We start from the raw sequence: 17,522 nt of genomic DNA on the forward strand, positions 1-17,522 counted from the left end.
AATTTACTTCACCGTATGCTTAATTTACCATATGCCAGTTTACAATGATCGTATTATGTTATCATAGGATTGTGAGGTACACACTTTGAGACATGTTGATTTTATTTAGACAGTTCAAAACTTAATCTAGGGCTTTTGTGTTAGAGAGATTCGGTTATTGACTCCATTCAATGTGGAAGCTAATTCGGGATAGAAAGAAGAAGAGATTTATGAAACTTAATTTCTTAGCAGAAATCATTGGGTGAGATTTATTTGTTTTGATTTGAGTTCCAAAATTGTGTTAAAAGGTCTGCAAAGCAATAAGCACGAAAACGTTTCAGAGAAACAGAAAGAACACAAGAGCTCCGCAATATGGGGCAATATTCGGCCAAATAGGATGGGAGCAAAATTTAAAGAACTAGACTGTTGAAGTCCAAAGGACAGAAACAAAGGGAAAGTCCGCAAAACATCCTTACCAGATACAGATATGTCACAAAACACCTAAAAATTTGAGGTACCATCCATGTTTTACCACAGAAAAGTGGTTTCGGTTTTCCCTACGGTCAATACTAAAAAGTTTTAAAATAGATATTTATAGTAACAAAAATGTTGAGTAATTCTATAAAAAAAATGGAAGTGAAGAAAAAAGGGATCTGCCAAATAAAAAAAACGTTTGAAGTTATGCTCTGGACAGGAAATATAATTGGCAGTTTGACCTTGCTGTACCCTTGACCTTTGACTTACGGCCCTTGTTTATGTACTCTGCACATCGTCTTCTCACTATACGTACTTACATGTCAAGTTTGAAGTCAATACCTTGACTGGTTTAAAAGTTATGCTCCGGACACAAAATATGACAGACAAATTTGACCTATGAGCTCAGTTTGTGACCTTGACCTTTACAGATTCCGTTCCAGTGCACTGCACATCATCTCCTCACCACCTAACTACATGCCAAGGTTGAGGTCAATCTTGCACAGTTGTTTAGTTATGCTCCGGAAACAAAATATGATAGGCATATTTTACATTTAAGCTCAATTTTTGACCTTGACTTTTGACGTACAGAGCCGGTTTAAACGCTCTGAACATCGTCTCATTGCCATCTACCTATATGCCAAGTTGAAATTCAATACCTTTAACGGTTATAAAGTTATGCTCCGGACACAAAATATGACGGACAGACGGACGCACGCGCAATCAAATAATACGTTTCGTATTTCCAAAATGAAACAAAATAAAGCTTAGTTTAGAACGTGTTTTATACAGCATTTTCGAGAAAAAACATATAAAATTAGCAAATAATCCCAAAACAGTATTTAAAAATGAATTTTTGACATTTTTGAGTCAAAGAAATGTGTTTGAACAAATACAAATAATACTATGCTATAAGCGGTAACAATTTTAAATGTCGTCTATTCAGTTTTATTTTACTTCCGTAACATTCGTATTATTTCATTCTACTGAACTTCAGCCTACATGCCCAAGATAATGGCAAGTCCACAGAACATGTATTTTAGACACTCCATAAAATGCATTTCAAATTCCTGTGAGCAGAAGATTGTTAACGTTTCGCATATGTAGGCATAGGTCTGCAGATAAATAAAAAAAAACCTCAAGAATAATAATACGTGTGCATAAATGTAACATGTGGTTGTTAGCATAAATGTCGTATCTTCACTATGAAGTACTGAGGTACTTTCAAACTACTAAGGTTTTTTTTTGTTAATAAATAAGCTGACGAAAACGCTTGAAACGTCTGAAGCAGTAAATCAGAGGTTAAACATATAGTTAATTACAGACATATATATCATATGTGTCTTGAAAAAAGAGTTGTGCCTAAACAGGCTTTCATTTTCTTCTCCGTTGTGGTTGTTCGACGGAAGTAAATTAATAAGTATCAAATCTTGTAATAACCGTATAAATACCAACACCTGTGACAAGAGTTTCAATTTTGCGCACGTAATTACAACAAATTAAAACCTCAGAATTCCAATTGATATTAACAGAATTCTCATAAAACCTTTTTTTTTTTTGTTATTTCAAGAAACTAGAAATTAATATTTTCTATCTTTGAAAGTTTTAGGTTATAACTCATCAGGGGGTTCTAAACCTGCTTTCGCGTTCCTTAGTTTTAATTAATCGCTAATATGAGGATACAATATGAATGTTATGGAGGCGCATTTGATCATAGCGTTTAATAGCTGTCTCTTCCTTTCCTTACTTAAGCCTAGGAAACAACCAATAGCTTAGTGTGAAAATCTTCTCTACTGATGTAAGATACGCACGCTCAAATTCAAACCAAAAAATATAAATGTACGCAAGTACTAATTAAAAGCAATGGTCGACTGCTTTGAAAATTATCTGAATTACAAAAAATAAATAGCATAGTTCCTTGAGTGACTATTTGTCCGCTTTGCTTGTAAGCAGTTATTAAATGGGCCAACTACAAATGTATATCAATTAAAATGTTGTACTGTTTTCATGAATGTGATTGAGTAAACAGTGTACTGTGTCCGAAACCACTGGACAAACATCCGAGTTTGTGGACGTAACTTTTTAAGGGATAGCATTAATTAATTGTTAATCAGAGCGATATCGGATGGAATAACGTCATTGGACCTGTAATGTCATTCAAACAGATCTTCAACAGATAGGTGAGTTATTTTAAGAGACAGTTAAATGATATATCACTGCATACGTTCAAAGGGAATTATGTTTTACTAATAAGCACAAACTGTGACCAAACATTTGGATTTGATGCAATAAAACTAACAAATCAGGAGAAAAGTACGTAGCTATAAATGGTTGTCTTACTGGCAATGCGTCACAGTGTTTCGTGTAATGAATGTCTCATTATTGTTTTGTATTGCTCTTCGTGCGACTGAAATCAAATATTGTCTGTACATGTACGATTGGCGTGACATTACTGTAAATAACAGTTTCATTTATATATAATTTCTCAGAGAAGCAACTAATTATTGTTTTTATGGAACTCCTTGAGAAATCTAGATATCACGTCGATGAATATCCAAATTTTTATTTGTGCCATTCGGATTTGTGTTAGGGATTCCCCTGGCGGAGATTACTTTAACTTACACTGTCTCCTGTAGCTGGCATACTTCGGGTATAAGAGTGAAGTTATGTGCACTAATTACTGCTTTAAGTGACGTTTGCCTCACTGTTTTCTTTTACTTGTTCTTTTTGCTATCGTGTATTTGCTGTTTGAGAGTGTCTTTACGTGTGAGTGTGTGTGTTTTGTCGTGTGCATTCCCACGAGCTGTGGGTTAAGGTATAGGGGAATTCGTAAAAATTCTGTTTAATATTATTAATTGTTTGTTTATCATTTTGCTTAACATTTTTGAACGTTTGTAGGCAATTTCTCAGTAGTTTTGAAATTGTACTCAAACGTTTTTCATGCCAACCTTGCCCCGACACCCGGGAAGTTTTCCCATCCATCCCCCATGTAAGTATGAATTATGTATATATAACAATAAATGGAGAAGAAATAAACTAGTTCTTTCTACATATTATCTCTATATCTACCTACATAACTGACAGCGGGAGGAAACTGACAAGTTGGCTCTGCCCCACCCCCCTAGTGAGTCCATATCTACATTATCGGAATAGCAGCAGATGAATGGGTAAGAAACTAACAATTTATTTTTTCCCTCCTAGTATGTATTACAAGCTTATATAATAGTGTACAGTTGGAAAAAAAACTGACTAGTCGGTTCCTTCTACCCTAGTATGATTATACCTTCATATTTGAATCATAGATGAGGAAGAACCTTCCTCACAGCGCGTTATGTTTTTATATACACACTTAGATAGATTTCCCTCTTAAATGTTTATACCTACATATCTGAATTTGTAGTCGTTGAACTGGGAAGTAACTGACCAGTTGATTACTTACCTGAATAAATGGATGATGACCGAGCAAGAAACTGGCACGTACCTGATCAATAAACTAGCTGGTTGCTAGTGTGTACTATGAGGTGGAGATAAACTGACTAGTTGATATTCGACAAGCCCCCTCCTTCCACCTGAATAATAGACATTGAATAGAGAGATACAAAGTGTTAGTTCTATCCAATTGTCTATATCCACTAATACTGATATTATATAGGGGTGGACGGAAACGACTATTCTGTTAGCAAGTATCATTTGTGCAATTCAGATAATATTCACCTATTACAACTCGTTTCCTATTCCCTGTAATTTACATGTACCGAAAACGTCAATATTTCCATACACTACGTCTGAATTTCATATCGGTGACGTGACGTAATCGGTGTTGAGAATAAACTATTTTATTTCTATTTAGTTCAGATATGTCCAATCCTATTCAGCTATTAACATATGTATGATATATTACATAATATTTATACGTGTAAATGCTATGTAATAAAAAGGTTATTATCTTTGCTCGGAAAATGACTATTTCTTCAGCGAAGAATTTGCGCCAAATCGGAATATTCCCTAAAGAACCGTGATATTCATACAAGCTATTTTTATATGACCCTAATTAATGCGTTCCACTAAGATAGTTATGACTCAAACATAATTGCTTTTATATGTCTTCTGTAATGTTTCCTTTTACAATTTTTTTCGTTTTTTCCCTTTAATAATTATCGCATTGAAATATTATTTTGGCATAATCTATTTAACCTGTAACAATATGTCAAAAGTATTTAATCTGTTAGAAAGATGCTTCATTCATCGAAAAAATCCGTGTCATGGCGAATTACTTATGCTGAGTAAGGAAACATCTTTATATTCCTGAAGCAAGAAATATTTTCAAACCGCTTCCTAACCGCATGTCTAAATTGCGAATATTTTCGCTTTCTAACAAATTATTTTAATGACATCAAACTACATATTCCTTTCAAAATATTCATTAGTTTCCACCAATTTTTCATACCGTTTTTTTTCCCCTTCAATAATGAAACGATTTATATATTTTCCAGACATTAGAGTCCTATTTAACCTCGCGTAAACAAATAATATGTCATTAGTATTTGTTAAGAAGACCCCTGTTTATCATAGAATGGCGAACATTCATTTGATAAAACCAAATCCATGATGTCAGCAAATTTGTACGAATTAATCATACTGTTAAATGGTAAAAAAATCATTTTAAATAATCACTTGGAAATGGCAACGAAAAATTTAACCTTTATTCCGTATCCATATCCTCATTCCATAAGTTCTGATCTTTGTTAATTGGTGTTTGACTTTAATGAATGTTCTCTATCAAATGTTTCAATTTCATGTAATTGCAGTAGAGCCAATACCAAATTCCAAATTCTCAAAAATTTAAATGTCATTTCAAAAAGAAACATTTACAATTTACCTTGAAATCCAAATCAGAACCCTCCGAGATGTTGCATATTATTTGTGAAAAATATTACAGCTTAACATACCCTGTTTTATAATTTGAAATAGTTTCATTCCGTATGTAAAAGAATAGGATATAATGTCATTCTACTCTAGCATACATAAAATACCTTTGGAAGCCGTAAAATGCACACCTGTAAGAAATAAAGCGACTCATTTGTAAAATTTCATTTTGTTGTTACGATAAAGTTGCATCATTTGAGTAGCTTTGCAATTTACAGTGTAAGCTCTACGAAACTCAGCTTTAGCTTAGAATTAAGAACCACCAAATTTGATTACTCCATAGAATGCATTGTAAAATTCTGGCGCAGAGTGTTCAACGATTCGCTATATCAATTTACAAGTTCTGCAGACTACTTAGTCAAAAATATAGGATAATGACAAGCTGTGACTTATTGAAAACATTTTCGTGTGATAGAAAATGTTACATCATTACACGCGGGAACTTCCTTTATTTCAAACTTTGTTTTCATTGTATGTAATTTTGTAACATAAATAAATAAACTTAATCAGTGAAAAATAGTCAGTTTGATAATCATTCTGATTTTACATGATAAACAACGCTACAACTTACCTTATATCGAAATACACGCCCCAATCCCAAACACAATTTTTATTGGTATGATATACCATAAGAATCATTTACAATTCCTGTGACAGAAAATAGTTCACGAGTTTACGCATATCAAATACTTGTGAACAAAAAAATTAAGAATTAACACCGGCATTAATTAGAAATATTTGTTTGTTAGCTAAAAGTGAGCGTATACTTCACTTAAGTACAGCACTCACTTTAATTATTCAAACTGTAATGTTTTGATTTTTTTTTGTTAATTATAACGATTATCCATTAAGTGTCGAGTGTGAGTACATTTGAATTTACAGTGTAAAACTGCTACTAAACTTCAGCTTATATGCGTAAGATAACGACAAATCCACACACAATTTAGGATGGATACTCCATAGAATGCATTTAAAATTCCTGTGAGCAGAAGATTGTTAACGTTTCGCATATGCAGGCATACGTCTGCAGATGAATTCAAAAAAAATTAGGAATAATGACACCTGTGCATTAATGTAACATTTTGTTGTTAGCAAAAATGTCGTATCTTCACTATTAAGTACTGCGGTACTCCACTTTATTTTCAAACTGTAATGTTTTTTTGTTTTTTTTTTTTTGTTAATAAATAAGCTGACAAAAACGTCTGAAACGTCTGAAGCAGTAAAGTAGAGGTAAAACATATGAGCCGCGCCATGAGAAAACCAACATAATGCGTTTGCGACCAACATAGATCCAGACCAACCTGTGCATCCGTGCAGTCTAGTCAGGCTTTCAAAGCCTATTGCAATTAGAGAAACTTTTAGCGAACAGCATTGATCCTGACCAGACTCCGCGGATGCGCAAGCTGGTCTGGACCCATGATGGTCGCAAACGTATTATGTTGGTTTTCTCATGACGCGGCTCATATAAAGACATATATCATAATCTATTATGTGTCTTAGTTGTGAAAAAAAATAGTTGTGCCTAAACTGGCTTTCATTTTCTTCTCAGTTGTGGTTGTTCGACGGAAGTAAATTAATAAATATCAAATATTTTAATAACCTTATAAGTCTCCACTGACTCTGCACAAAACAACAACAACATCTATTTTGCAAGACGAGACGCTTATTTATTTGGTTAGCATAACTGATTGGGAGTCGGCATGCAAAATACGTTACTGATTACATATAACATGTACTTTGTTTACATACAACAATATAATTACTAAACATTCTATTAACAGAAAATTTCAATCTTTCACGGCATCTTGCATTACAATGCAAAGTAAATATTGCTCACATATGTAAATAAAGATTCGATACCGTTATCATATCTATTATGACGCATGCCACAATCGAATCTGTAAACTAAACAGTACTGTTTTAACATCTATATTATGTTACTAAATTAAACAAATTCGATTGTATATTTCTCAAACGGAATACGAACCGCCCACGAAAAACCCCCTCTCCAATGTTTACTTTTAGACAGGAGGAAACGTGCTTCCGTAGCCAATGCATAAAACATTGAAATACTCAGACTATTCCTCGAAATACTGTAAAACGGAACGAGTTCAGACATAACAAAACATATACCAAATATACACTTATTTCAATACTAACATTTAGTTTACATTTAATACAAATTTAAATATTGGAAAGTTTAAACATTAGCCTTCTTTAAAAAATTGAATTTTAATGCTAAGTATGCACTAACCAAAGAGTGGTCTGCGTAGAACTGACTATTCTACAAAATCTCCGTATCTATAGTGACAATCACGCAACCTAACAGGCCAAACCAGCTTTGTTATACGCACCAGTTGAAATACCAACACCTGTGACAAGAGTTGCAATTTTGAGCACACAATTACAAAAAAATAACCCTTAGAATTCCAATTAATATTAACAAAATTCTCACAAAACCATTTTTTATTATTTGTAGGATCTGAAAATTAATATTTTTCTATTTTTGAAAGTTTTAGGTTATAACTCATCAGGCGTTCTAAACCTGCTTTCGCGTTCTTTAGTTTTAATTAATCACTAATATGGGAACACAATATGAATGTAATGGAGACGCAGTTGGTCGTCGAGTTTAAAAGCTGTCTCTCCATTTCCTTACTTAAGCAAAGGAAACAAATTGCAACCAATAGCCAGGTATGAAAATCTTCTCTACTGATGTAAGATACGCATACTTAAATTCAAACCAAAAACTGATAAGTATTTATAAATGTACGCAAGTACTAATTAAAAGCAATGTTCGAGTGCTTTGAAAGTTATCTAAATTGCAAACAATGAATAGCATTGTTCCTTGAGCGACTATTTGTTCGCCTTTCTTGTAAGCAGTTATTAAATGGGCCTAATATATCAATTAAAATATTATATTGTTTTCAACAATGTGATTTTGTAAACAATATACTGTATCCGAAACCACTGTACAAACGTCCGAGTATGTGGACGTGACTTTTTAAGGGGTAGCATTAGTTAATAATTAACCAGAGCGATATCGGATGGAATAACGTCATTGGAACTGTTAAGGCATTCAAACAGATCCACAACAGATAGGTGAGGTTACTTTAAGACACAGTTAAATAATATATCACTGCATACGTTCAAAGCGAATTATGTTTTACTAATAAGCACAAAATGTGACCAAAAAGTTTGTTCCGATGCAATAAAACTAACGCATCAGGAGAAAAGTAAGTAACAATATCTATAAATGGTTGTCTTACAGGCAATGCGTCACAATGTATCGTGTAATGAATGTCTCATTACTATTTTGTATTGTTCTTCGTGCGACACAAATCAAATATTGTCTGTACGATTGGCGTGACATTACTGTAAATAACAGTTTTTCTTATATATAATTTCTCAGAGAAGCAACTAATTATTGTTTGTTGTCTGGATATCATGTCGATGAATATCCAATCGGTAGAACGAATATTTTTATGTGTGCCATTCGGATTTGTATTAGGAATTCCCCTGGTGGGGATTCCTTTAATTTATACTGTCCTGTGGCTAGCGTATGGTGGGTGCTTGTTTGTTTTGCCATGGTGTATTTGCTGTGTGAGAGTGTGTGTACTTTAAATATTTTGCAATAGTTCTAAACAATTAAAGTAGCGGTAGATTTTTTAACAAATTACGTGTATGTGAAACATGCTACCGAAATGTTTACGTAGTTGTGACATTAATATAATCGAATAAAAGGTGACTGGCGAGAACATGATAATCCCTAAACATGTTACATTCGACTTTACAGAGTTTTTTTCTGTGTGAATTTTCATTGATTTTGGGATTTTCCGAATTATAGACTATATCAAAAGTCTCAACAGGTGAATAAATTCAATAGAATTTAGTGTAAGTTTAGGCTGCTTTCAATACTTTGAAAGAGCTTATATTGAACTTTCTTTTGTCTTTTAGTAAACTCAAAATCAAAGACTAGCCAAGAGTCCACAACTCAAAAATCTGAGTGAAAGAGAATAACATGCTCTTTATTATAAGCTTACCAAAACCATACCAAAAATTAATCTGGAAGAAGTTATTAAAGATTTTATAATGTAAATAAACCTTTACAACATTTTACCATCAATATCTCCCACTCTTGAATGCACTCAATGCAGGAGATAATTGTAATAATTGATTGTCTGAGTATAGTCCTAAATGTGAGGTCCCAAAGAAACTTTTTTCAAGTTGTGTAAACAGTTTTAGTTGTAAATTGATGTGAAGTTACCCGCTGGCTTAGTTGCATCAACAAATTAACGTCTTACATTTTTGTAGAAGGTAGTAGACCCGTAATGAAAATCAATATACTTGTATGCTATTCAGAATTTTTCAGTTTTCACGGAAAGCATGAGTTCTAGTAATATATGTAAGTCCGATCCGAAAAATGCTTACGAGAACACACAATCACATGGCAATTGCAGTGTCATTAGAGATCTAATACCTTCAAGTGTTTAAGTTACATTTGATATCAGCGGCCATGCATGTGAGATCCTACTGTTTGCAGCGAATTACTCCTAAACTGTCGGGGAAATGCTTCAAAATGAGTAAAGCATCTAAAGCATTTTCAAAATACTGATATAACAACATTCTCATTGTTGGATAATGTGGATAATATGGATTATACATTTAAGGTTTCATATCAAATTTTGATAATACCAAGTTATTCTCACTGAGAGCAAAACAGTACCTTTAGATAAAAAAAGCTTAAACTTAAAATATTTGTAGTAACGATTCTTGTAAAATTTCTTGAATGAAGTTTATCTAAGTATTTTCAATTTTGATGTACTACTAAATTTTAGCAGGGCCTCAGCACGACTTATAAAATAACTGTTAAGTGTTAGTGTACATGTCCTATATCGATGTAAAACAACTTTCAAACGACTTTCAAACAAATGAAGGTCCTGTTTTGTCTGCTTGATCAGTTTTGGGAAAAAGGGTCTATTTAGTTTTTGTTTCATTTTCGAACGCTGTTTTCATGGTGGCTTCAGTTTATTAGTCAGTTCAGAGGTGTTCTCCTTATATTTTCTTGGGAAGGTACCAGTTCTACATTATCAACAGATAAATCAATTGTCTATATTTAACTTAGCAACTAAGACATATAATTCAGCATTGTCTAGGTCGATTCCCTATTAAGATAATTGTGTTTTCTATGATGGTTAAAGCCCAGTATTATTTTATATTGAATTTACCTTCCTTGCAAATATGTACAGTAATACCGCACTAGCATCTTCATCAATAAGTCGCAATTAATTTCGAAAGAAGATATATGAAATGCTTGTACAATTTTGATGAAGAGTAAGAGAAAGAAAATTAGATATAATACAGTGACTATCAAATCAAAAATGACAAGATTTAAATATCTCAATAAGGCGAAATTTTAAAAATTGACAAGAATATGTAAACAAATCCGAGTTAACTTAGATGAGCAATGTACTCCGTTGATTTTGTTCATAAAAAGACTTGTTTGCCTTTACCTATCGCATGTGTCCAAAGAGAGGTATTTATAGTTAATTCCATACAGGTACAGCAACATATCAGGCAGAGTTAATAAGAAAATTTACCAATAAGAGATAAGTATAATTTGCAAGTGTAAAATAGCATTAACCACTGCTTGCTCATTGCTTGTTGAATTTGTTTTGGAGATATAAAACCAGATACAGTTATTGGGAAAGTATTCAGTAGCGCTTCTTGCCGTGAACTCAGAGAGGTAAACAGTTTCCTTTAAATATAAAACACTGACTAGTTTAGTGTTCGTGCGTGCATCGTAAATGGATGTTTTCATGGAGTCAGTTTGTCTCTTTTTTGGATTTTTATGCTGATTTCCATTTTATGTAATTACTGACAGAATGATTCGGATTTCCTTTTTTAAGATCATTTATGTGATACTACATTTGTATTCTTATCAAGCAAGTTGCAGTTTTCTTGACTCCACAATTGAAAAAAGGAGTAATGGAATGTTCGAAATAATTTCAAATAGCTCTGCAACATCTAAACTCACATTCCATAAATTAAGTTCAGAACAATGGTCTGATAAAGATTCCATAGAAGATATTCCTGATGTCGATAATATCCATAGAAACAAGAACAATATAAAGTTAAATGCCGTAATTCCTAGTGAGATATCTACGCAGCAAGTATATGAGATTACGACCGCATATGAAGGGTATAAAACAAACTTTCCATCCGAATTAGAGACATTGCTTTTCGATTCCACAAAGAAATCCTTATTGAACGAAATTAATAGGACACCATTTGGGGAGATCAATCATATAACAAAGGACACAGAAATAGACACAAGGCGCAAAGAGTTAATTCCTGTCAATGTCACAAGATTACAAACACAATCATACGATTTCCTGGATGACCTCCGAGCAATTAAAGCCGATCAGCAAACATCTAGAAAGAAAATTACAACACATTTGAGGGGAATAATAGGATTTTCTTCGAATGCAAATTATTCAGGAAATGGTAAAAGTTATTTCAAATCAAAGATATCTTCAGTTGTGCGAAATAAACGGAAAGCAACACAGACACAGAAATATGAATATTTATACGACGGAATAGAATTTACTAATCTATCAGATGTATATGCATATCTTCACACTCTTTTAGATACATTAAAACATTCGGAAAATTTTACAATGAGATCTGGTGAAATGGATCAACCATCGGACGCGGAAAAACTGTGCTTAAGTACATTTGCAGCATTTTATGGACAAACAGATTGTAAGTACGAAATGTATTTTATGCTCCTTACTTAATCATAAAATATTTCCTTTTTTTTGAGTACCGAAATCTGTTATATTTGCTGCTCCAACTTTTGGATATCTGCATTTTTTAACACATACCTTTTATCTTTTATAATAAAAATTGAGTCACTATCGTATTTTCTTATGAAATATGTATTTAAGTTCTTAGAATTACTCAAACAAATAAAAGTGTCTGCGAAGTGTTCAGAATCAGACAACATTATTATTTGTATCGAAATGCTAGAACATTTCCTGAAATTTGGTCTATGCAAAAACAGCTTTTAACGGATTTAATTATATGTTTTGTGGATTATACGTGTTTTGTAATCATTAAATACTCCGTAGAGCACAATCAATTAACTCTTTTTAATTACAGTAATTTTCCAAGAAAATGTTTTCTAAATGTCAAAAGGGCATATGTACTTTCAAAACTGTAAGTGAAACTTTGCTTTTCGCGTCCGTTTAGTGGTTTGATTTTAATCTAACTCATACCTTCTTGTAAAATACTTTATATTCTCCTGATTAAATAACATCTTTTCTCCCCTATTAACAACGTCAGGGTTGTTAATTCTAAGGAGGAAGGAAAAGTACCATTTTGTCACGTATAATTAATAGATGTTTTAATGGTATTTAGAAAATGGCATAGAGCTTCGGAAACACAAGTTCAACATTCGTTGACAAAACTCGGTGTATTGAATATGTAAACGATAAAATGTAAGTTTAACATGTAGTCTGCGTTTAATATTGTCATTCAAATCTCCTAGTTTTTAAATCCGCTTTCTCTCCGTTAGCAAACATTACTACAGATACAAAAATCAGAATTAAAATTAGGATAACTTCAGTGTTCAGTGTTTACAAACACACTTGCGTATGTTAATGTTGTTAGTAATTGTAATAAATACATGTAAATTAGGGTAAATTTGAAAAAAGGATTTATGTATCAACAAAAGGAAATTAATGACCAGTTTTTGTATTGCAACAATCCGAAAGTTTCTATATTTACTTGCTAAATGTATACTGCGTTAACAGTTTTCTAATTTCCTTTTGTTTCTGAATTTCATTTTCGTCCAAGGCATTTGCATTATTTATTAACATCATTATTTTTTCTAACCTGTCATTGTGATCGGCTTTTTAAGTTAGTCTTGTATGATTTTTTTTAATAAAATGCCTTAAACTTCCACTTTTAGATAATATTCTTCGGCCGCTATTGTTTGCTAAGATACTTTTAAATTTCTCGGCCGATTTTAGACATGGGCACTACCTTCTGTAACGTTGTAGTACTTTGTACGTTCTCCAGTAACAAATTCTTTCCATTTTATTTCTAAGTTCTATGTATGTTAGGTATTTTCTATCTATCCAGTTTGAATGGTTTTCATTTTATATCTAAAACGTAGGAAAGCATAATTATAAGAAAATAAAACATTAAGGCCTGGTTTTTCAATATTTACGGCACAATTTCTATTCCACGAAATGATTTCCGTTGACTGACTTTCCAGCCATTTTTTATGGCTCATATCCAAAATGGACCGTTCTCTAGTCAATTTTATTGAATTCTATCGTAGCTGATATTCATGCATAATTGCCGTAATTACGTTTAACTTGGGACATATCATATACTTTTAAAAATATCTTATCATAGTTTGATATATCTTTTCATATGGTCATAAACTTGAATTTGTCAAACGTTAATTGCAAAGTCTGTTATGTTTCATCTATTAATACCCAGTAGATACCCTTTACATTAAAATTATATAACTTTATTTATATAGTCTAAGAGAAGAAGTAATACGAACAAGTATTCATTCATGCTCAATCAAAAAGAGCATATATTTTTGTTGAAATGGCGTTTAACATGCAACATGTAGCTATGCGGGAAAACAAGATGAGCAGCGTGGAAAACGAAACGTTTCAGTCGATCACCAGTTCGTAATTTTAATTCTTATATATCCGTGATACCGAAAACAGATTTCGAGAAAATCGGCTACAAGTTACAAGGCTTATACCGTATTTCGTTTTCGCTATGTTAAATAATGTGTGGCAACCAAAGTCGTTATGAACAACATATACATACTTATTGAATACCTTTTTTGACACTCGTTCAGTTTAGGTTTCAATTTGAATTTCTGTGTATGTGTATTATTTTGATGTATTTTAGATATTCAAATCGCATAAAGAAGTACATTTTAAACGTCTATTTTGTAAGATATCGCCCCATGACAACGTATCTAAATATAATAAAATACATCGTTTTCATTTTAACAAAATTGCCGAGGCCTTTCAGTTTAGGTTTGAAATAGATACTTGCATCATAAATCGTGTTATCTTGTTGTTCGATGCACATGTTGTATGCCTCTAACTCTTTTGAAATCATTGACTAGTGATCAATTTTTAAATGTGACGTACTAAATGTGATTGTAGTTCTATGCTCTGTTACTTGAATAAATAAGCACATTTTTATTTAGATGTAATATATTGAATTGACTATAAGTCGACAAATGATGTAAATTGTGATTTTACATTATGGATTATGGAAACCCTTTAGCTTTATTTAGATTACATACCATTCCATTCTATAAATACTGCCTAAACATCACCGACTTTTGTTCACACATTAGGGAAATGGCATGTACGTGTATGCGTCCGTCTGTCTGTCATTATTTGTTCTAGGAGCATAACCCAATAACGATTCAAGGTAATAATTTTAAACTTGCATATAGGTAGGTAGGCAGAACACAAGAATCAGGTCGGTATAGCAATAGTCAAGGTCACAAATAGAGCTCAAATGTAAAATGTGTCTCCGGAGCATAAATTGATAACTTTTAACGGTTTCACTAGTAAGTTAAAACATGGCGTTAAATGTGCTGAGCGCAATTAACAAATAGAGCTCAAGGGTCGAACCTATCCTCCATATTTCGTGTCCAGAACATAACTTAATGAACGTTCAATGTTTTGACTTCAGTCTTCGCTTAAAGCAATGAGACGTTGTGCAGAGCGCACGATTTTGGTCGGTAAGACAAAGGTCAATGTAACAAATTGAATTCAAGGCTGACCTTTGTATTTTGTACCCGTAGCACAACACTTCAAACCTATTCAATATATTGAACAATCCCTACCCTAAACATATCACTTTTAAGGGTTCGAAGAGTGCAAAACCCACATTATACGTGCACCCGCCCATACACACACGCGTGTATTAACCACCTCCTCCCCCTGCGAAAAAAATTTTGTTTAGCTTCTTGTGCCTTAGTATTCCATCACTGCCGCCACAAGAAACCATCGAACCCCCACCCAAATATTTTTCTTTAACTTTTACTTCCTCTTCCCCTGCCTTATAACTTCAGGCATTTATTTACGAGCATTAACAAATTAACTTTCATAATTGTGAAGAAAATGGTATTACTCTAGGGACATGCCAGTTAAATACCATCTAGAGATACACAAACAAAAATATTGACGAGCAATTCTTCACATAGTTGATGGTAGGGACAAATTCTACTACCGTCCGGTGAAAAGGTTACTCGGAGAACCGTTTGCAATTGCCGACGTTATTACATTTCACTTTGTACCCGACGTAGGTAAGAGAACATGCCTTTTTCCTAATAATTGCCCAAAAGTGATGTCATTAACCTTTGTTGATGACGTTGAAATGCTAAACCTGATTCAAATAGGATACGAGCTAAATATAAACATGTTTACTGAATGAAAATTTATGTTGCTTCTTCTTCTAAGAAGCTATATCATCTCATGAAATAAAGAAAGGTGCGGTTGTCCAAGCATACTGTTTGAATTTCAGCCGAATTCAAATGATAAATATTATATGTACAAGAGAATAGCGATTATGTTTCAAATTGCAAAATCATTCAAAATTGTTGTGAAGGTATCAGTTCTTTAGAGCTTTGTCGTTTCTCGGCAGACAACCGGCTAGGCATTTGTTTGACTGTCCTGATATAACTGGCATACAGCGGCGTAAGCTGGTCTTTCATGTTAAATTTATCCACGAGCCCTGTTAGCACTTTTAGAAAGAGTAAGAAGTCAACACTGTTTTAGAAACAGTTACCAAATGGTCTATGTATTATTTCAAATAACCTGAAAATAGCTTTACTTTGTAGACTTTCGATAAAAATATTAATATATAGAAAATGTATTATGTTAACAGTTAATAAGCAATCTTAGTAATTTGACAGTTACTTTTTATGCGTCTTATATACTTACGTTACTTATAGCTGTTTTGACTATTTTCCATATAAATTGTATCTTCTTAATATATCAACGTTCAGACTAATCCATTTAAATCAATCCTAAATAATATGATATGTCTGGCAGCTTTTATTTGATTTATTAACGTTTTGGTTAGAAACTAATAAAAACAATACTCTTTAGTCCCCAATTTTAAATACATAAAATACTATTAAATATTATATATATATTTAATAGTATAAATCCCTGATTTTTTCATTTTTTTTTAAATTTGTTTTGAAGATATAATAACAGATACAGTTATTGGGAAGGTATTCGAGAGCGCTTCTTGTCGTGATATATATAGAGCTACATGCTGTATGTTTGAGATACGAAGATTTAATTAAAATGAAAAAGTTATTTAATATTATAATACAAGTACATCAGGAAATTTTGTAATTTGTTTGATTTAATAGGAATCTCCGTTCTATCTGTTTAATACTGCTGAATATCATTTTATTAGATTAAGTCTTGTTTCAAAATGTCCAAATATAGAACAATGTATAATCCGCAACAAAACAGTTACCGTTTACATTTTTTAAGACCTTCCAGATTTTTTTTAGATTTAATCATAGCTGTGTCTGCTGAATTTCAAGCTGTAGAATGCAGAATAAAACTCAGTAGAATTGCCTCACGGATTCTATTTTGGCGGAGCAATATTGAGATTGGTTTTGACGGTGAAATTTCATAATCCGAACAACGCTTATTAGAATCATAGTACTGATTAAAAAGATTAAATAAAGTAATAAGCCTGTTTGTCAAAAATTGACATGTAATATGTTTGTGTTTTATTTTCCCGACAATTACCATTGTAAACGAAAACTAAACGTATTGGTTGTATATTAAACATGGTTTAAAGCCGTACTATTATTGGCATTTGTGTTAACTATTAATAGAGGTTATTACAGAAAATTTTAAAATATTGAAAAATATGATAATTACATTGAAATATGCTCAACCGGACTTCAAGCTGAAGTATGAATTAACAATAAGAAAAGAATCGTTTTTAGTTACGGGTCTCACAATTCAAACTTTTCCTACATTTTAACCTGTTTTATGTAGTAAATAAGCCCGAAGTTAGCGTGAACTGGAATGATTCTTTGAATTTATTAGTGTGGTGCA

The 17,522-nt window shown here is 32.5% G+C and overlaps 1 protein-coding gene across 5 annotated transcripts in view; it reads left to right on the top strand.

Annotated features, from left to right (window-relative positions):
* LOC123531397 (corticotropin-releasing factor receptor 2-like) overlaps positions 1 to 17,522 on the top strand; it is a 331,996-nt gene that overhangs the window by 244,336 nt on the left and 70,138 nt on the right. The window contains exon 1 of one of the 5 annotated variants that reach the window (XM_053518746.1): positions 11,050 to 12,141. The exons of the other annotated variants lie outside the window; for them this stretch is intronic. Within the exon in view, the coding sequence (XP_053374721.1) occupies positions 11,262 to 12,141 (880 nt within the window). The 5' untranslated portion in view covers positions 11,050 to 11,261. Of the gene's footprint in view, positions 1 to 11,049; positions 12,142 to 17,522 lie in introns of those variants that run through there. 5 annotated transcript variants of the gene reach the window in all.

This window comes from Mercenaria mercenaria, chromosome 11, assembly GCF_021730395.1.
Source record: "Mercenaria mercenaria strain notata chromosome 11, MADL_Memer_1, whole genome shotgun sequence".
NCBI classification, from domain to species: Eukaryota; Metazoa; Mollusca; class Bivalvia; order Venerida; family Veneridae; genus Mercenaria; species Mercenaria mercenaria.